Source organism: Sphaerodactylus townsendi, linkage group LG08 (assembly GCF_021028975.2).
Source record: "Sphaerodactylus townsendi isolate TG3544 linkage group LG08, MPM_Stown_v2.3, whole genome shotgun sequence".
NCBI classification, from domain to species: Eukaryota; Metazoa; Chordata; class Lepidosauria; order Squamata; family Sphaerodactylidae; genus Sphaerodactylus; species Sphaerodactylus townsendi.
In genome coordinates, this window is record NC_059432.1 from 17,221,678 (window position 1) to 17,242,483 (window position 20,806).

The 20,806-nt window shown below is 44.2% G+C and overlaps 1 protein-coding gene across 1 annotated transcript in view; it reads left to right on the plus strand.

Moving 5' to 3' along the window:
- Nucleotides 1-20,806, plus strand: part of GRID1 (glutamate ionotropic receptor delta type subunit 1) — a 255,063-nt gene that overhangs the window by 149,939 nt on the left and 84,318 nt on the right. The window contains exons 5-8 of the mRNA XM_048506863.1: nucleotides 6,041-6,142; nucleotides 9,539-9,736; nucleotides 12,686-13,010; nucleotides 19,898-20,036. Coding sequence (XP_048362820.1) covers nucleotides 6,041-6,142; nucleotides 9,539-9,736; nucleotides 12,686-13,010; nucleotides 19,898-20,036 — 764 coding nt within the window. The remainder of the gene's footprint in view (nucleotides 1-6,040; nucleotides 6,143-9,538; nucleotides 9,737-12,685; nucleotides 13,011-19,897; nucleotides 20,037-20,806) is intronic.

Sequence of the window (20,806 nt, forward strand, 5' to 3'; positions counted from 1 at the left end):
CTGGCATATTTCCAGCCCGCCTTTAAGAACTCCCAGCCTTGTTGGTGATTTCATTGAAATGCACCAAATGTTAAGTCTAAAAAAATAAGAGGTCTGATTCAGCTAAAGGTAGTTATGAATAGTTCCTTCCGCCAATGGGGCTTATTAGTCACAACTGATTTCCTCCATTGATTTCAATGGTATTTAGTCACAACTAAACTTTGATGAATTGCAGCCAAAAGCTTTGTGTTTTGGGGGAAGAGGCAGGATGGCTTAACTGAGCCGTTTCTAAGTGGTTGAGTTTAACAACCGCTGATTCCCGTTTTGAAACAATAAAGTAAAACAATGAGTGGAACAGTGAACAATTGTCCCAACTTAAGATTTGTCTGGTGAATGAACATTATTACTCCTTGGTGTGAAGAGACAGTGGGGTCTAGGAAGATATTGAGTAAATAAGTGTGTAAATTAAAATGGGTAAACTCTTGGATTAGATCAAACTCTGTTAACGGCTTAATTAATTGAACAGTGATGCAGTATTTTCAGCCTTTTTAATAGGGTCCCATGGGTACTCACCCCACAGTAAATATACAGAACTGAGGCCATTATCCCCTGGTCCTGTGGAACAATTTTTTCCTTCCTAAAATAAAGGGGGGAACTATTAGATGAGGAAATCTCACACTATCAGTCACTCTCATATAGGTGCAATATTATGTGTTTATTTACTTCGTTTACACCCCACCTTTCTCCTCACTGAGGGATAAAAGGTGGCTTTCATTGTTCTCATCTCCTCTATTTTAACCTCCAAACAATTCTGTCAGGTCGGTTAGGCTTATGGTGTATGACTGGCCCAGGATCACCCAGGAAGCTTCCATAGCATAGTGGGATTTTTAACCTGGGTCTCTCAGAGCCTACTCCAGTACACCATACTGACAATCAACTAGTTTATGCATTTACCACTTATGCATATTCCATACCAGCGCCAAATTATAATATAAAAAGTGGCTCTCGTATTCTTTCTCTCTGTCTGTGTACATGACTAAATAGGTTTTACGTGCACATGTATATCGTTCATTTGTCATTGTGGACCACTTGTGTCCATACATTCAAATTCTCTTCCTTTTCCTCCTTCCGTTTTCATTAACTATAATTTCTCTGTCTTAAGAGGTAGACCCTGGGTTAACAGTGACAATGGTACCAAGAAGATATTCCATAGCAGCGTTTTATGTAGAATGTTATTAATAGAGTATATGACCTTCACCATGTACTGTGAATACCACTATTGGCTGTCGGTCCATGGATCAACCCAATGCTTTTCAATGGGCAGCAGACACGGCTTTTGAGCAGCTAAGATTCTCTTATGTGAGTTTGCGTAGCTACGAAGATAGCTCCTCAAAAATAATAATTTAAGAAAAGGAAAACTATATATTGCCAGAATCAGCAAGACCAGCTGAGTGCAACTACGTACTTTTTCAACTGAAAAGGCACCCAGGATCAGAGCCTGCAGAGCAAACACCCTGGGGCAACCTTCAGCAAATGGCGGCAGGGAGAATCCCTTCAGCTGCACACAAAATTTCGGGCACGAGCCGAGGGTGAAACTGACCCGAGAGCAAAAAGGTTGGGCAGGAAACATAAGATGCCTCCTGAGCTCTGCATTCCACACAGCCAGGCAGGACACATATTGTAGGTGGCTTAGGGGGAAAAGGTGCACCTTAAAGCTTTTTCAAAGCCTTGAGCTTAAATAAGGCATCCTGAGGACATCTTGGGAAAAAAGCTGTGCAGAATTCCTTTCCAACATGCCTTTTTAAGGTCCTCGGGATGTCTTATTTGTGCTGTTCAGAACGGACCAGGGTCAGTCTCTTCCTAATAGAGAAAATATAACTAGTGAAATATCCAGTATTTCACTTAGGTTTATCAGTATAATAATCATCTTGACATAAACTGTAGCTAAATTCAATACTTTTTGGTAGGCTGTAATGAATGGATCACTGCTCTTAACCACTACACTATGTTATCTAACAGTATCCTTTCATAAGAATACACATTACCAAGATTGCAGAATTTAGGTGGCCTGTAACAGATTCCTGTATTATTCTTCTATATAGGGACTGATGGATCATCAGCCTTGTGTGGCTCAGAAAGGGATATTGTTTTGATTTCAGCAGCTTTAGGAGTTGTCAGAGGGAGGATACAAGGGCACAAAATGGGATTAAAAGCAATCCTGTTATTCATTCTCTCACACATGGAAGTGCAAGTCTGTTGCTCTGATTTTTGGAAATATTTACAAATATAGTGCATACTACAGATAGTGTAACTAAGAAAAATGCTGGGGGGTGAAACCTAAGGGGGTGGGAGAGAAATGGCTGAAACAAGGGGTTTTGTACGCCATTCAGATTAACCCATTTTGGACTGGTAAGATTTTAGCAGAATATAATTGCTTCACTTCCCTTTGTTGCTAAGGGCCCATTCTCAGGCTGGGTAGTGGGGGCAAGACATAGTGCCTCCAGGGTCCTGCACGAGCCTCCAACGTATTGGTTCATCTATATATATTAAAAGCTAACCATCCGTTTGTTGGTGACGGTCTAACGCAGAAACGGCTGGACGGATCGCCCCCAAATTTTCACGCGACATCCCTTCCCGTAGCAAGCAGGTAATGCGCCCTTTGCCAGGGTCCCAGGTCAAACCTGAGCCCCGTAAACTGCCCATTTCCCCAGACTTCCGCTGGGCCAATGAGGGCCTGCCATTCCGGGAAGGGCGTGGCTTGCCCGCCTTTGCCGCGGCGTGCGCATTCATGCCGAGAAACCCCCCACTGCCAGACCCCGTGAGACCAGGGAGGAGCGTCCCCAGCCAAGCCGCAGGAAAAACCTGGTACGGCTCTCCCCTTCCTCCTTCGTCCCAACACCCACCCCCCGCAAAGCCACAGCGAAGAGTGGCCGGGCCATCTAGTATTGTCTAAAGGTAGTTGTGAAACAAGATTGCTCCCATCTAACCTCTCATCCTTGACATTCATGGGAGTAGTTAACAGAGTAAACTAGGAATCATACTCTCCTGTCTGGCGAATCGACATTCATTGTTGTAGCGAATGGATCATCCTTAAACATTTCAAGCTGAACTGTATGATATATTATGTCAATATTCTGTGGAGAAGAAGACTTGGTTTTTCTCAAAGCAGCTTACAATTGCCTTCCCTTTTCTTCCCCATAACAGGGGCCTTGTGAAATAGGTGGGGCTGAGAGAGTTCTGAGAGAACTGTGTGACTGGCCCAGGGTCATTCAGTAGGCTTCTTGTGGAGGGGTGGGGGAAACAAGAGTCCACTGCTCTTAACCACTACACTAAAATATGGTATGTTACCTAACAGTACCATGAAGGGAGGAACAGGAGGCTGCAGCTGTTTTGCCCATGTTATCGCCCTATATAGACATGCCCATTTTTATTTCTTGCCCAGCTCCCCTCAGCTGTTGTTCTCACTGAGTTCTATCTTGCCCGCTGTGTGCACTTTTGGAGTATACAGGGATCTTAGTGGTATGCTAAACTTAGTTCTGTATGCAGAGCTGGCCTGAACCTCTTAAGGTCAGGCCAATGATACATTCATGCACGACTTGTTTGAACAGCAGCTTCCATGCCAAAAATCTGAAGTTGTGAAAATTATCTGTTTATCAAATATTTATTACACAGTATTTCCTTGTGGTTCAAGGCAGCTTGCTACTGTCTGCAGAAAATCAACTTTTGGGCACTGTCTGGAAGACTAGTCCTAATGTTGGGAAGAAGTAAATCTCTGTTTCAAAATAAAATGGAATGGGGTTGAGAACTTTCAAAAAATGAGAGTAGTATTGAGATCTGTTTTCTGATCATCTCTTTGCTCATGCAGCCTATTTGACTATTAGAAGAAGAGTTTTGGATTTATATCCCCCCTTTCTCTCCTGTAGGAGACTCAAAGGGGCTTACAATCTCCTTGCCCTTCCCCCCTCACAACAAACACCCTGTGAGGTAGGTGGGGCTGAGAGAGCTCCGAGAAGCTGTGACTAGCCCAAGGTCACCCAGCTGGCGTGTGTGGGAGTGCACAGGCTAGTCTGAATTCCCCAGATAAGCCTCCACAGCTCAAGCGGCAGAGCTGGGAATCAAACCCAGTTCCTCCAGATTAGAATGCACCTATTCTTAACCACTATGGCACTGCTGCTCTCAAGGTTGTCAGTTCATGCAGCTCCCCAAAATGCATGGAATAAAACTGAAATTAGTCAGAAAGGTTTTGAAAGAGTCACCCAAATTCCCATGGCACCAACCTCAGTTTGCTTAGTAAAATAGGAAATGGAAGAAAGATAGGTACCTAGTTATGGACATTGCAAAACAAATGGGGACCTTGACTTCCTAGAGGAGAATAAATCCTTTGACTATTTACTTGAAGATATAAATTGGACTGAAAAAGATCTGCCACTAATTCTTTGAACCAACAGTATACGTTGTCAAAGGCTCCCACAGCTGGAATCAACTAGTTGTTATAGGTTTTCTGGGCTGAGTGGCCATGATCTGGTGGTTTTAGCTCCTAGCTGACCATGTTGTAACCCAAGCCAGACATGGGATCTTATTTGAAGACACAAAAATTCTTGACAACTCTGATAGCTACTGGGCCAGACTACCCGGGAAGTCACTGAAATTCACAAACGCCGAGACAGTTTCAACAAAAAGAGAGTCTGAAAAATCAACAAATCCTGTCTACCAGTACTAAAAAAAACAACACAAAATACCAGGGGATTTTTCAAACACCATTCACTAATTCATCAGATGCTACAAACTCCTTCCTTCCCCCCGCCTTATCTCACTCCAGTTTCTGAGGTGTGTCACACACATTCAGTGCACCAGAACACATACAAATGCAACTGCAAATTAATTCCACTCAAACGCTTGCAAATGCGCCCTACCCACCAGGACATATACAAATGCAATTGCAAATGAACCTAGACAGTTGCAAATGAGCCTCACCTCTTTCCACCTGGGATGAAGACAAAACAGGATACCCAACCATACAAATCACTCCACTATGCCACACACACGCACACGTTTTACCATGACATGCCTCTGAAATTGCCAGTCACAGATGTGGGCGAAGCTTCAGGAGCTAAAGCACCAGGCCACAACCACACCTCCCCGAAAACCCACAACAGCCAACAGTATTACACCATCATCAGTTCACATTTTGAAAAGGAGGAGGGGAATTGTTAGATTGTTTGATTACCTTACATACTCGCGTACAAGTCTACAAGGCTCTGCCCCTCAGTTTCGTCCTTATATGCTAAACATCATGATCACCACCAATCAGTGATCGGGCTCTTCTGCTTTTACAGTTATAGGCTCCAACATGGTAGCCTAGCAACATAACAACAACAGTTCTCACCAATTCAGCTCTTCCCAACTCTTCCAACTACCGTAGACTGCAGTCCCGCTCCTAACAGGTAGTGGATTCTGATCAAAACCCACCGGGAAGCATCTCAGCGTCTACCTCTCCTGGAGCATATGAGAAGTAGTCCCTTTCCCATCCTTTTGTAGAATACCTTGTGAACTGTACTCTGTAACAACAAATTGGACAGTGATATTTTGGATTTTCTTCAATTCTTATGGTTTTCAGCCTGGTAACACTGTACGATCATGGTCCTATACATGATACATCAAATGTACTTTAAGGAACATGCTACAGATTCTGCAGATCAGCACTGATTCATGTAAAAATGATATAAGTGTGCCTTAAGATGATTGGGAGTAGTTATAAAAACATAGAAGAGATTGTGCTTCGAGCCTAGAGCCATACGTACAACAAAATGACTTACTGAAATGACAGCTGTAAAAGGCCTAGAGGGTAGCCCATGAAACCCTAAGTTCTTGTGAGTTCTTTATCACTTTAAAGCTCTATAATTATGATCCTGACATTGCTAGGCAATTGAACATCACCGTCTTCTTTTCTCTGGGCCTCTTCTTTATTTTCGTGCCTTTCCTTCTGGCAGCTACTTCAAAGTATTTTCTGCAAACGTTGAAATATCTTTTCTTCTCACACTTGCTGTATTTCCACTTGCAGTTGGCAACGTGGGATTCTGAGAAGGGACTGAACGGCAGCCTGCAGGAACGACGCCTGGGCAGCGACTTACAAGGACTAACACTGAAAGTGGTGACTGTCTTGGTATGACCATGTTTGAGTTGAGGAAGCAAAGTGCTCAAAAGTGATGCTTTGTAGTGGGGTAGATCCAACCACCCTTGTCCTTTACAGAGCAGGCTTTCCCCTGGCACTGCAGATCATTAACACACACGCCCTTTCCTGATTTGGCTCCCGGAGATCAGTATACCCTCCGAAACAGTTTTGGGGGCTAAGTGAGGATTCTCAGTGGTCCTTCTTCTGAGGACTTCAGTGCCATGACACCTTGGAACTTGTGGTTGGATACACCCCATCGTTACTTCTTCTAGAACCTTTTATTCTTCCCCTTCCAAACTCTTTTGTCATCTGTAGCATCATGTCACTTGAATGCAAGAATGGAGTTTTGTAGACCCGCTTTCGTCCATTTTTGCAACAGCTGTGAGATCTGTAGAAATCGAGGGGTTCTGAAAGTTCTGTCCCGGTGCCCTGAAGCCTGATGAGAAGGAAGCCTTTGTACTTTTAAAAGTGGGGCAATTGAGGGAGGTTTAGTATAGCTCTAGCTTTTCCACACTACAACAATTCTTCATTCTGTGTTAAAGGTGCAGGAGCCCTGTTCTCCTTTACATTGGATCCCTGATGCCAAAGGATTCCAATGTGTTGTAAACAGGTCTTGATAGTTTGACTAAGCTGTCAGCTGCCAGTACAGCCATGCAGATGACAAACGTCTTTTTTCAAAAAAGGACATTGTTGCACACTGAATGCTTTCATAGTCAACTGTGACTCAGTAGCAAAAAAATAATAATTGGTGATATAGAGAGCTGAGCTGTGTCATCACGTCACTTCCAGTAAAAAAACCAGAAGTGTCAATAGGTAGCTTTAGGAATAAGAACATAAGAACAAGCCAGCTGGATCAGACCAGAGTCCATCTAGTCCAGCTCTCTGCTACTCACAGTGGCCCACCAGGTGCCTTTGGGAGCTCACGTGCAGGATGTGAAAGCAATGGCCTTCTGCAACTTTTGCTCCCGAACACCTGGACTGTTAAGGCATTTGCAATCTCAGATCAAAGAGGATCAAGATTGGTAGCCATAAATCGACTTCTCCTCCATAAATCTATCCAAGCCCCTTTTAAAGCTGTCCAGGTTAGTGGCCATCACCACCTCCTGTGACAGCATATTCCAAACACCAATCACACGTTGTGTGAAGAAGTGTTTCCTTTTATTAGTCCTAATTCTTCCCCCCAGCATTTTTAATGTATGCCCCCTGGTTCTAGTATTGTGAGAAAGAGAGAAAAATTTCTCTCTGTCAACATTTCCTATCCCATGCATAATTTTATAGACTTCAATCATATCAGCTCCACTTCCCCATTTCCAGGGTTTTTTAAAAAAATCAGAAAAGATGTGATGCAACAGTTGGGTGTCACAAAAAAAAATCCTCACCACTGCTTCGAGCAGCTATGGACATTTGGAGGGCAGGGATTTCCCTGCTGCAATCAAGGATTTGGCAGGCTCCCAAGCATCATGTCTCTCTGCAAAATGGCTCGGAGAACCCTGACCTTTCTCATGGCAGATGTAATCACAGTCTAAAGAGAAGCTCCTCCAGGGGAGCTGACCGTGCCCGTGTTGCTCAGGTACTGGGCAGTTCCCCGACTTTGGAGTTTCTTAACACACTTCAGGGGTGACTCCAGATTTTGGTGGACCCTTAATAAGATGCTAAGCATGGGAGGCCTCCATTGTTTCTCCTTAAACAGAGTGCGGGGGTTGGTTTGCACCTTACTCATGTGTCCTCTTGCCAGCACAAGTGTAGTGAGTTGCTCACCTGCCAGGAAAGATTGGCATCTTCCATTCCAAGGAAGCCACTTCAATGAGTGAGCTGCAGATCATGGGTTGGCAGCTGGATGTCCCAGGGCCGTGGTGGCGAACCTTTGACACTCCAGATGTTATGGACTACAATTCCCATCAGCCCCTGCCAGCATGGCCAATTGGCACTCCAGATGTTATGGACTACAATTTGGCATTCCAGATGGCACTCCAATTGGCCATGCTGGCAGGAGCTGATGGGAATTGTAGTCCATAACATCTGGAGTGCCAAAGGTTCACCACCACTGTCCTTAGGGTACTTACCTTGATGCCATCTCCCGATGCCCAGAATGAACGAGCCGTACAAAGAGCTCTGAATATATCAATGCTTTTCAGTGATAGCAAAAGTAAACATGACACTAAGATGATTGTTTTGCTCTGTTTAATACCCATTTAATGATCCTTGGGTTTCCTGAAAAGAATGTGGAGAATCATAATTTAGGCCTGGTGTTTAGAGTTTTCTGATAGAATGAATAGCTCCCCCATCAGAAAACTACATTTCCCATGCATCACTGGGGTGGGAGAATTACACATGAACTTAGATACGTAATATAGGTATGCCTTATGTGTGTGTTACTGGAATAGAAGCCTATAGATAGTGACTTTTTCCAGTTACAAGTTAATAGTTCCCAGAGTCTTTCTGGGTTTACTGCCCTTCTCTTCAGCATTTTAGTAGGTACCGCAGGTGCTCAGCTTTTCAAACTTCTGAAAATGAAATGCAGTTTCGAGCCACAGATATGCTCTCAAAAGTAACACCTAACTTGGAAGTTATTTGCTACGTTGAACATTGTGACCTCAATATGTTGTTTTCCTTCCTTTTCAAAATGGGACGGGCATGCCAGTTGCTTGTTTGTAATGTCAAATCTGAGTTGAAAGAGACTAGAGCCTGCAGTGTGACAAACGCAAAGCCCACTCCACCCGTAGCTGAAATGCCTGGCTTCTCCTTTGTTTATTTTTCTTTTCCCTCTGATCAGAACACGTTAAAAGAGATTCAGAGTGCTCCTCTGTGATCTGCGGGACGGCTCCCCCCTCCCGTCTGTTATTATTTTTCTCCCTTGGGCATGTGTGGATCATGATCTTATTTCCGGTTTGTCCGGGAGTCGAGCTGTTCTACCCCAAGAGCATGTCAGCACCACTTTGCAAAGCGGTAAAATCAGTAGGGCTGAGATCTTCCAAGCAAACGGGCACACATTGTGCATCCTATTGAAACTGTCACCCCACAAGGAGCCCCTCTTCCCTTGTCGATTCCCAAATGCAATTTGTTAACTCTAAAAAGGGCCTCAGGCACCAACCGTTTGGAGATCTGTTCTTGGGTTGGATGTCATTAGAAATAATGAAAGGGTGGTTGAACAGGTTTCCCATTCTTAGTTGTAGAGCGGAGCTGTGCTGATCTTCAGTAGAACAGCTAGATTTAAGCCCGGTAGCATCGCAGAGACCAGCAATAAGTCATTCCTATGTGAAGATGACAGCGTTGGAGGCCTGACATCATCCCTGTCCTAGGTGCTGTTGACGCTGTGTTAGGTCTGCTTGAGTAATCGTTTTGCGACAGGCACTGTAAACACCAGCTGAATCCTTGCTTTGTTCTCAGGAAGAACCTTTCGTCATGGTGGCGGAAAATATCCTCGGTCAACCCAAACGCTACAAAGGCTTTTCCATTGACGTCCTGGATGCACTTTCAAAGAATTTGGGTTTCAAGTATGAGATCTACCAATCACCAGATGGCAAGTATGGACAGCAGCTCCACAACAGCTCGTGGAATGGCATGATTGGAGAACTTATTAACAAGGTACATCTGGCAGGAGCAGTGGGATCAGTGAGGAATGGTCTTTAACTGACAGTGCAATTCGTGGGGGGCGGGTGTGTATGTAAGGGCTATAAAGCCAGTGTAACCCCATTACCAGCATCATGCCAGTTTAGATGACATAAGTGGCATGGAGGAGCCTGCAGTGGTGCCAATGGGGGCAGTTCCAGGGCATTCTGGGGGGGAGGGGTAGCCTTTGAATTATAATGGTGAGTCTGCCCCATGTTACTTTCCCCAAACCATTTTTGTTAGAATCGGCTGCCATGAAACTCCCCCCCCCCATGGATTGGGCTGCCTAGCCTCTAAGTAGATTGATCCACTAGTGTGCCTCTGATCTAAATTATCTACCCCTTAATAGTATCATTTTTTAAAAAAATGTTTATACCTTACTGTTATCCTCAATGGGAAACCCAAAGCAGCTTAAAACATTAGGTTTTATTTTACTTTGATTCAGAAACCTAAAACATTAGGTTTTATTTTACTTCAATTCAGAAACCCAAATTGGGAATCCAATTTGTAGAAATGAGAAAAGTACCAAAGGTAAAATTTCAGTGGCAGGCTCTAAAGTTAGGTCCAACGGTTGCAGGTCCGAACCCACATGTAGCACAGAACGCAGCACCGTGTTGCATACATAATGAATTTTTTTTCTGTCATAGCTTTGTTACGAAAAACCACTTCACCTTGATTTTCATGCATACTAGATATCTGATATGCACTTAAAGAAAGCAGTAATACAATTTCATAATGATCTGTTGAATGGTTTTCCTCAGGGGAAGTAAAAGTGTTTAAAATCAGGCTTTCAAAATACAGAAAATGGGAAACAAATGCTATAGTATTGGAACCGCATACGATGTAGAGCAAAGATGTCAAACTCATTTGATACGAGGGCCAGATATGACTCAAATGTGACTTGGTCGAACCAGGCTTATTGTGAGCATCAAACCTGTAATGAGCAACTTGCGTAATCTAAAAAAAAAACAGAGTTTTGACCGTAACTATTTAGATTGGTCCAGGGAACAACATAGATAGTCCCTCGTGGCTGAGGAACTTTGGGTTTAAATTTCCACAAAATGACAACATGCAAAAATGTGAACCTCACTGAGAGAAGTTTCGAAAGCAGTTTTGATATGGCAGTTTTGACAAACCCAAGCCTTTGGGCTCTGTGGATCCCAGTCTTGATATGTATTAATCCATTTGAATAAAGACGATCCTGTTATAAAATAGCCAATCTAAAAGCACAGCAAATATCATGGGGTGCTTTTTTCTCTCGATTGCAAGTAATAAAAGTCTTATGCTTGACCTTTTTTCGCCGTCCTCCCACCATGTTAGTAGCATGGCAGGGAAAAGGGATCTAGGCTAGTGTTCACCTTAACTTGCTAATTTTCCATGTACATGGAGGTGTTTTTTTTAAAAGGTTTAGGGCATTCATACATATATTCTTGTGCCTGCAGTCAGTCTGAAGTGGTTCAATTTAGGAAAAGCTATAGTGATTTTACTGTGTAAGCAGATTATCTTTCAGTGCTTGTCTCTTATACCGAGAGGGAAAGAAGAGCCCTTTGGGGGAGGGGCGGTATAAAAATCTGAAAATAATAAATAAATAAATGAATGAATGAATGAATGAATGAATGAATGAATGAATGAATAAATAAATGAGAGGAAATAAAGAATTACCTTTAGTTTGGTATAGGGCAGGGGTAGGGAACCTGCGGCTCTCCAGATGTTCAGGAACTACAATTCCCATCAGCCCCTACCAGCATGGCCAATTGGCCATGCTGACAGAGGCTGATGGGAATTGTAGTTCCTGAACATCTGGAGAGCCGCAGGTTCCCTACCCCGGTATAGGGCTTAAGAGCCTGTCTTCCCCAGGCTCCACCCCCAATCTCCAGGAATTTTCCAACTTGAAGTTGGCAACCATAGGAAAGGAAGGTGAACTTTATTCTGGTGACTGTGGATTGTCCACACTCTCCCACAAGACGCTTGCTGGGGGAGCTTGGGCCAGTCACAGTTCTCTCCGAACTCTCTCAGCCCCAGCTGCCTCACAGAGTGTCTGCTGTGGGGAGGGGACGCGAAGGAGTTTGTGAGCCGCTTTGGAACTCCTTACGGTTGAGAAAAGCAGGGTATAAATCTAAACTCTTCCTCCAGTATGGCAAAGCATTTCCGACTAGCCAACAGAAGCCACGTTGCAATCATCAGTCCTGGTTAAGATAGGGTTGCCAGCCTTCTGGAAGGGCCTGGAGATCTCTCAGAATTACAACTGATCTCCAGATGACAGAGAACCAGTCCCCTGCTGTGGAAGGCGGTCTCTATGGCATTATGCCCTGTTAATTCCCCTCCCCTAACCATGTCTTCCCCAGGCTCCACCCCCAATCTCCAGGAATTTTCCAACTTGGAAGTTGGCAACCATCGGAAAGGAAGGGAAACATTTCTGAAACAGATTCAGAACGTACAACCTTCTGGTGCATTCTCAGTCTTTTCTACAAGTGCCTGTGTGTCCACCATGTTGAGTGAATTGTGATAAAGCCTTGAAGCTCATTAGATGAGGCCTAGTATAGTCCAAGGAGCTGTGTGGCGTAGTGGTTAAGTGCTTGCACTTCCACTCACATGGTCAGGAGTTCGAGCCCCCTGGCAGCTGGCTCATGGTCAACTCAGCCATCCATCCATTCCTTGGTCGGTAAATGAGTATCTAGCACACTGCTGGGGGGTACAGAATAGCCAGGGAAAGCAATGGCAAACTACCCCACAAAAACTACCCCAAAATCACTGCTTGCAGTGGTACCCCAGGGTTGAACACGACTGAAGGGAAACTTTACCTTTATTTAGTATAGTCCAGCACCCTATGTCTAGTTGTTCCTGCTTTCCTTTACTGCCAAATGTATGCAAGAATTCCATTGGACCAGAATGGGTTCTTTACTGTTTTTTCTGTTCAATTTTCAGAGAGCTGATTTGGCAATCTCTGCTATCACCATAACGCCAGAGCGGGAGAGCGTTGTGGACTTCAGCAAGCGCTACATGGATTATTCTGTGGGAATCCTGATCAAGAAGCCGGAAGAGAAGATCAACATCTTTTCCCTCTTCGCCCCCTTCGATTTTGCTGTGTGGGCGTGCATAGCTGCCGCTATCCCGGTCGTCAGCGTCTTGATCTTCGTGCTGAACCGAATCCAAGCAGCAAGAGCCCAGAATTCTTCTCAGTCGGGGGCCTCCCCTTCCTCAACTCTCCACAGTGCCATTTGGATAGTATATGGGGCCTTTGTTCAACAAGGTACTTGCTCAAGTGTTTGCTAGCTGACAGAAATGGTACTGATGGCTGTTCGCTACTTTTCAATCTTGGAACAAAAGGCTAGACCCTGTATTAACCTCTAGCAAATAATGGTTTGAAGGGTACATTACCGAGCATGTTTTGCTACTAAAAATACATTTGAGGAGACACAGAACACCATTTCATAACACATAAAAAACACGCCCTTGTTTCTGTATGCTCAGGTGCTTGTCAAGGTATATCAGCTTGATTTATTTTGCATTTCTTTTTTTTCCATTTAAAAAGGAAGGCTAGATGTTGATATGCCAACTGGTTATTTCCAAAGCACTTTTCTCTTTCACTTACCCAAGAAAAGCTTGCTTATGCAGAATGCTGTAGATGTGGTCAGTATCAATAACCCCAAAGAAATTTTGCTGGACTTGCAAATACCTTTGTAAAATATTGGAGGCCTGCATACATCATTTTTCAATGAGTAGCTCTGCGATGATGGGGGTAAAGCAGTTGTGCATTTATTTTTAATCTGTGCTTTACTTCGCAAGTTTAGGTAATATTTGTCATTTACAGGTTGGGCATCCCAATCCAGAGTGGAGCGGAGTGGGGGGGCTGGACCCCACTCTCGTGTTCAGTTCTGGTCGCCACGTACACATCCTCGCAAAAGGATACTCGAAGAGATAGAAAAAAAAGAGATTTGCAAGAGAAAGGACAACTTGAGGATGACAGTTGGAAGGAGTGGAGCACCTTCCTTATGAGGAAAGGCTGCAGCGTTTGGGACTCTTTAGTTTGGAGAGGAGACGTCTGAGGGGGGGGATAATTGATCGAGAAGTCTACTCCAAATTATGCATTGGGGGGGTAGAAAGTATGTTGACAGAGAGGAAATTTTTCTCTCTTTCTCACAATACCTAGAACCAGGGGCAGCATCCATTGAAAATGCTGGGGAAGAATTAGGACTAATAAAACACTTCCTTCCGCACGCATAGCGTGTGATTTAGGTGTTTGGAATATGCTGCCACAGTGGAGGTGGAGTGATGGCTGCAACTAACCTGGATAGCTTTAAAAGGGGCTTGGGGCAGATTTAGGGAGGAGGACTCTATCTATGGCTACCAATCTTGATCCCTCCTTGATCTGAGATTGCAAATGCCTTAGCAGACCAGGTGCTCGGGAGCAGCAGCAGCAGAAGGCCATTGCTTTCACCTCCTGCATGTGAGCTCCCAATGGCACCTGGTGGGCCACTGCAAGTAGCAGAGTGGACTCTGGTCTGATCCAGCAGGCTAGTTCTAATGTTCTTATGAGCCGGCGCAGCCCTGTGCTGGTTTGGGTGCCCATTCGGCCAGCGCAGGGGGCAAATGTGCCAGCAGAGGGGCAACTTCCTCAGGCAGGTGGACACCGCATGGCTCCATGGCACTCGACCTGGAAGCCTCTGTCCCAGCCTATGCTAGCTAGTGCAGAATGCTGCATGGCCATGACTGGAGGCATTCCAGGAGCAGCCCAGAGGATGGCGCTGACCTTAGCCAGCATCCATCACCTGCCCAGCCCCCATGCACTGGCAGAGTTGTGGCATTTTTCCATTATCAAAAAAAGAGAGAGTCTATCTGATCCAAATCTGCATGATTGACCCAAAGAGAAAAACATGAAATGTTTAGGAAATTTTAAACATATATTAAATATTGAAACGCATATAACACATATGTTTTTTCTCTTTGTGTCAGTCATGCAGATTTGGATCAGATAGATTCTCTCTTTTTTTGCTAGTGCTTTGTTCTGGTCTTTTTTTCTTTTTGGTTGATATCTTCGCAATCCCCTATGGAGGATCTTTGAGGCTGCTTTTGGTTTCTTTCCTTTTTGGGGGGCCTCCCTGTGCTGCAGAGGAGCTCTTTTGAGGTGGCAGGGTAGTGCCAGATTATGGCTGGTCCTCCCCATCAGTTCCTCTGGATTAGGCTGTTAGCAGCAGGCAAATTTAATGTTTTCTAAAGTGACTTGAATAAGGCTTGTAGCCCCAACTTCATATCAGCTCAATATCTTAGATCTTCCTGGTCAGGCTCTTCTTTGTTGCCTTCCCCCCTGACCATCAGGTGATGGTTACCAGAACTAGAATCTCAGTGGTGACTCCATCTCTTTGACCTCTCTTTCCATAGATATCCCTCTAGCATCTAACCTTTTAAACACTAGGTGCCATTTGAAAATGCTTCTTATACATAGTGACCAGACGTCCCGCTTTTGGCGGGACAGTTCTGCTTTTAAGCAATTTGTCCCACGTCCCACAGATTTTTTAAAAATCTCCCAATTTTTGGAAGGCTGCTGCACTGCCTTCTGGGGCTCTCCCCTTTTCCCGCCCTGTGACAGGGGAGCGCCCCAAAAGGCAGTGTGCTCCTGCAGCTGCGCATGCTGGTGTCCCGGTTAAAAAAGGTGAAAATCTGGTCACCTTATTCTTATACCCCAGGGTTCTACTATAGGGCTTTAGCTTGCAAATTCTCTTCACTAACTTCACTTTTTATAGTTTAGCTGACTCAGTTTAACATTCTAAGATTTCTCTAAATTTTTAGATTGTGGATTTCATTATTTCAGTTTTATTCTGTTATTTGATCTTCTCTAACATTTGTATTGTTTTGAATTTGGCTCAAAAACTGCATTGAAAACTTTCTGGCTAAGACTTTGCAGGACAGAAATGTCTTAAATAATTGTCTTCAAAAAAGACAAGCTAAGCCAATAGACTAAATAATCTGGTTTTGAATCTGTCCTTTCCTGCTGATGAGCCAAACAATGTAATGTGGAGGGTCACATAGCATAAGTTTTTCAAGCCTCAGGTAGGTTATTGAATGCTTCCCCTGAATGCAAAACTTTGCCTTTAAAGAAGAAGATTCAGACAGATTTTTTTTCTTCCTGACATGCGGTAAATGGTGATTCTTCTCTGAATATCGGTGGATTCCGCATGGGCCAAAAACAGCGGTGTGAAAATGGTGTGAAAGTGGTGTAAAAGGGTTTAAAACACTGGCTCATTCCGCACATGCAGAATAATGCACTTTCAAACTGCTTTCAGTGCTCTTTGAAGCTGTGCGGAATGGCAAAATCCACTTGCAAACAGTTGTGTGTGCGGAAGGGGCCACTGTAAATTATTTTGTGCATTATTTTGTGTGTGCGGAAGGGGCCACTGTAAAAGGGTTTACACCGTTTTCAGACCGCTGTTTTGGGTTCATGCGGAATCAACCATCATTCAGTTGCAAGTGGTGGTTGAGAGGAGGTTGAAGAATGGGGGGAAATTTCTGCTGAGTTTAAATCATACTGTCATACTCAGTAGTAGAAGGATGCTCATTTATTTATTTGTTTGTTTGTTTGTTTGTTTGTTTATTTATTACATTTATATACTGCCCTCCCCCGAAGGGCTCTTCTGTTGTAGATCATGTGATCTACCCTCTTTCTATCTCCCTTCCCCCTTTGCAGTCTATTTCACATTCCATATTTTCAAACTCAGCTCCTAGTGAGGAGTGATGTTCAGTGCAGGATACAGTTGGCAGTATTTTGTCAGGCATAAAGGAAACACATAAGAGCAAGAAAAATTGCATTGCTGAACCTAGTGTTTCAGCATCTGGGTTCCAAACGAGGTAGGTGACCCTGAAAGTTGTCAGGCAGGACATAACTGTGATTGTTTCCTGCTGAATTTGTCCCCATCTGCTGGTAAATTATAATTTGTAGGGTGAATTAGAGAGAGCTGGTTCCACAACTCCTTAACCTTCTATATAAGCATAAGCATAAGCATTTTATTGTCATTGTGCACGCACAACGAAATTTACAGCAGCATTCCTCGATGCACACAATTTCAGACTCATCCCCCATCCTCACTTTCCCCTTCCTCCACCCATCCCTACACAGCCCCAAACACATCAACACGAAGCCGCGGAGTTTAGCATAGCCACAGCTCTAGAGTAGAAGCTGTCTCTAAGCCTCTTTGTCCTAGTTTTGATAGACCTGTATCGTCTGCCGGATGGTAACAGTTCAAAAAGAGAGTGCGCTGGATGAGACGGGTCTCTCAGAATATTTTGGGCTTTTTTTAGGCTTCGGGGATTTACCATATATGGTAAAGTGAACCATCCTGCCAAAGCGAAGTACTTTTTAGATCAACTGATTTTAAAGGAATAGATAAGAACCACTAATTTCATTTCCATTTTATTTTATACCCTGCCCTATCCCCGAAGGGCTCAGTGTGACTAACAACACAGTAAAACTATATACAATTATAATAGAATAAATAGTAATAAAACAATAAGGGGATCCATTAGAACTAAAAATAAGGATCAAAATTACAGGTGGCGACTTAAACATATCAAATCTAACTAATGACTGGAGTGTCTGAGCTTGAATATCTTAGGGATATCTAAGTTCAAATCAAACCATGAAGCTCACTCAGCAATTCAGGACCAAACTTTTTTTCACAAATTGTCCTACATCACAGGGTTGTTGTGACAGGACAAATGGGGCCACTCCATCCATCTATGTGGCCTCGGGTTCTTTGGAAGGAAGGCTGGATAGGAATGCAGTAACTGAATGAATAAGTGCATTGCTAATCAGCTCTGACTAAAACAATTGAGATTGAAAAGTTCTTGATTTTGGCTGGATGGTGCCCAAAGCATTGCACATAACACAGTTGCATTATTTTCTTTTCTAAAACCGTCTTTGAATGTGAGTGCTGTCCTTCGAAGTAGGTCCTTGTTCATCACTCGGTAACAATGTTTTCCTCCCATTTTTCTCTAATTGCACTCCGTAGGATGCAACTTGCAAGGTTGTTAAACTTTTTTTTTTCCCCGAGAAAACAGCGAGATGCAAAACTTTTAATGGGAAGCTTTGCCCATTATGTCATTGAGATGGTTGTCTGGTGGGTTTCGGAACTATAAAACACAAAGCCGTTTATGTTCTCAGCAACCGCCAGTGGCATAATCAAAGATCAGTTTGCGCAGCAGAGGTGGTTTTAAATTAAAGGACGAGCACCACTGAATTGGCATCATCCTAAACGAAAGAACTCGAAGAAAGGATAAGAAAGCAAGCTGCAAGTGCTAAATGCCACACTATATATTGCTTGTGAATTATTTTAAACCACGAATGAATTATAATTAACGAGACCACAGTGCTTTTCTCTGATTTATTTTGGCAAGGTTTGCAACATTGTTAGCAGCCCGTGCGGAGATTCAAGTTATCATATCACACCTTATTTTTTTTTGTCTGAATTTGCTGCGACTTCTTTTTTGTCTTTAATTTGCTGCGACTTCTTTCTAAAAGTGAATGTGTATGATTCCTCCTTCCCAAAAAGATTTGGATGGAAATGAGATTTGTTTGGAGCAAGTCCATTGAGGGGCCATCAAAGTTTTTTCTAAATGCAGAGCTTGAAATCAACACAGTAACTTCTCATCAGGCAAAACATTTTCAAGCTTTCATGGGACCCCCAAAGAATTTCAGTACAACACGAGGAACCTTGGTCGTTTCCCCACTTACCTGCTGCTGCGCGCTACTCTCCCCAAGTAGCGTGGGGTCCCCCGGCACTCCCCACTACAGGGGCGGCGACAACACAGCAGCCCCGACGCTGCCACCGTCGCACCTCCTCAGCACACGTCATTCCTGGCGCTCCCCGAAATGGCACTCGCTGAAATGGCGTGCACTGGGAGTTGCGCACAGCAACCTTTGGGCGAGGTAAGTGGGAAAACGCCCCTTTTTGGCAGATGGTGCACATCATTGGATCACTTCTACAATGAAATTTTAAGTAGATTAGGCGCTTCCTCTTCAAGTTATACCTCTGAAGATTTTTGAGGGAAACCAATATGAGTTTCCATAGTACTTGTGAAGCTTCTTGGAAGGCCTCTGCTCATATTTTGGGTGAAAGCTGCACTTATCTTAGTCATCTGCACAAATGGAATGTCCTGATTTTGTATGATACATCAAACCATGTGTTATATGCTGCACAGGTTTATGGGAAACCAGAGGCATATCTGCAGAAAATGGCGCCCAGGGCAAGTTCTGAAATTGCACCTCCCAAATGATGTCCTCCCCCGCAAATTGTACCCCCCAGGAGAGGTGAAGAGAAAGGGTGCCTTTGTCTACCTCTCTGGTAGGCAGGCAGGTGGTGGGTGGGTGGGTAGGCAGACAGGTGGTGGGTGACAGCCAAGTGGGTGGTGAGTTGGAAGCGGTGATCAGGTGGCAGGTAGGCAGAGGCTAGTAGGTTGGGATACAGGAAGGAAAGGGGCAGCTGTGACCCTTGCAAGTGGTGCTTGGGGCATTAGTCCCCTCTGTCCCCCCCCCCAGGTATGCCACAGTGTGAACAGTCAGCTGAGTCCTCTTTAAGTATGCTGAAGATAACCTTTAGGCCAGAAGGCACAAGGCAAATGACCCCTCATATTCAATCCACAATTGTTGCAGACTTGAATTAATTAATTCCTGCTCTTTATGGGAAATCTCAAAGAAAATCTCCATGCTCATGAAAAAAAAAAACCAGCATATCAGGGCAACACTTCTAATCTATTCTTCTCACACTTTTCCCCATGCAAGAGATTCTGGCATTTGGTTTGGTACCCAATGAAGTATTCAGTTATGAAACTGAATATCCCACCTGAAGCCAGAAATGGCTTCCATCCCAGGATTTCTGTATTCTGTGTTCGATCTGGAGGTAGAGATTGGCTCTGTATCTGGAATCCCTGAAAATGTGGGAATGAATATCCAGGTACTTGCCAATGCCCTATTCCCCTTTCAAAAGGATCCACCATAATGATTGTCCTGTTTTATTCAATAAAGGAGTGGCATTGCGAAGCAAGTAGATGATAGGGAAAAGACGCATGGTAAAAAGACATTAGCGTTTGTAAAGGGCCAATGAACAACAGGCTTGTATGAGCTCGTTTCCTGTGCTTACGTTTTAGGGGGCGAATCTACAGCCAATTCCATGGCGATGCGCATAGTGATGGGAAGTTGGTGGCTCTTCACCCTTATTGTATGCTCATCCTACACCGCTAACCTGGCAGCCTTTCTCACAGTCAACAGGATGGACAATCCAATAAGGTAAGAGTGTTGTCCTTCCCACTTCAAGACCTGAACTTAAAAGAGTGTCGAGAAAGGAATATCCACCGGTACGTGTGAAGGGACATTGGGGCAGCACGTGAGAGGGACTGTTGATATTGTAGCAGCCACACCCACACATCGCAGCTGTCAAAGTAGAAACTAACTGTGGTTTTATTTTGAAGCCATGAGTGTCAGAAACTGTTACTGTCGATAGCTGTTAATGATTCTTCTGTAGAGTTGTATTATGCAGTCCAGGGTGTTTGTGTGTGAAGTGCTGCCAAGTTACAACCAACCTATGGTGACTCAGTAGGGTTCTCAAGGCAAGAGACTAACAGAGGTGGTTTACTTTTGCTTTAGTCTGTAAAAGAACCCTGGTATTTGTCAGTGAACTCCCATACAAGTATGAACTGGGACAGACCCTGCTTAACTCCTGAGATCTGATGACATCAAACTAGCCTGGGCCATCCAGGAGAGGGCTTAGGGCAGGGGTGGGCAACTATGGCCCTCCAGATGTTTGTGGACTACAATTCCCATCAGTCCCTGCCAGCATGGCCAATTGACTATTCTGGCAGGGGCTGATGGGAATTGTAGTCCATGAACATCTGGAGGGCCATAGTTGCCCACCCCTGGCTTAGGGCATAGTAGTTAGTGAAAGATTATGATCCGGGAGATGTGCTTTGAAACCCACACTGTGGCATAATTCTCACTGGGTGACTTTGGGACGTTCTCTTATTTTCAGCATAACCAATTTCAAGGGTGGGGGGCGGAGT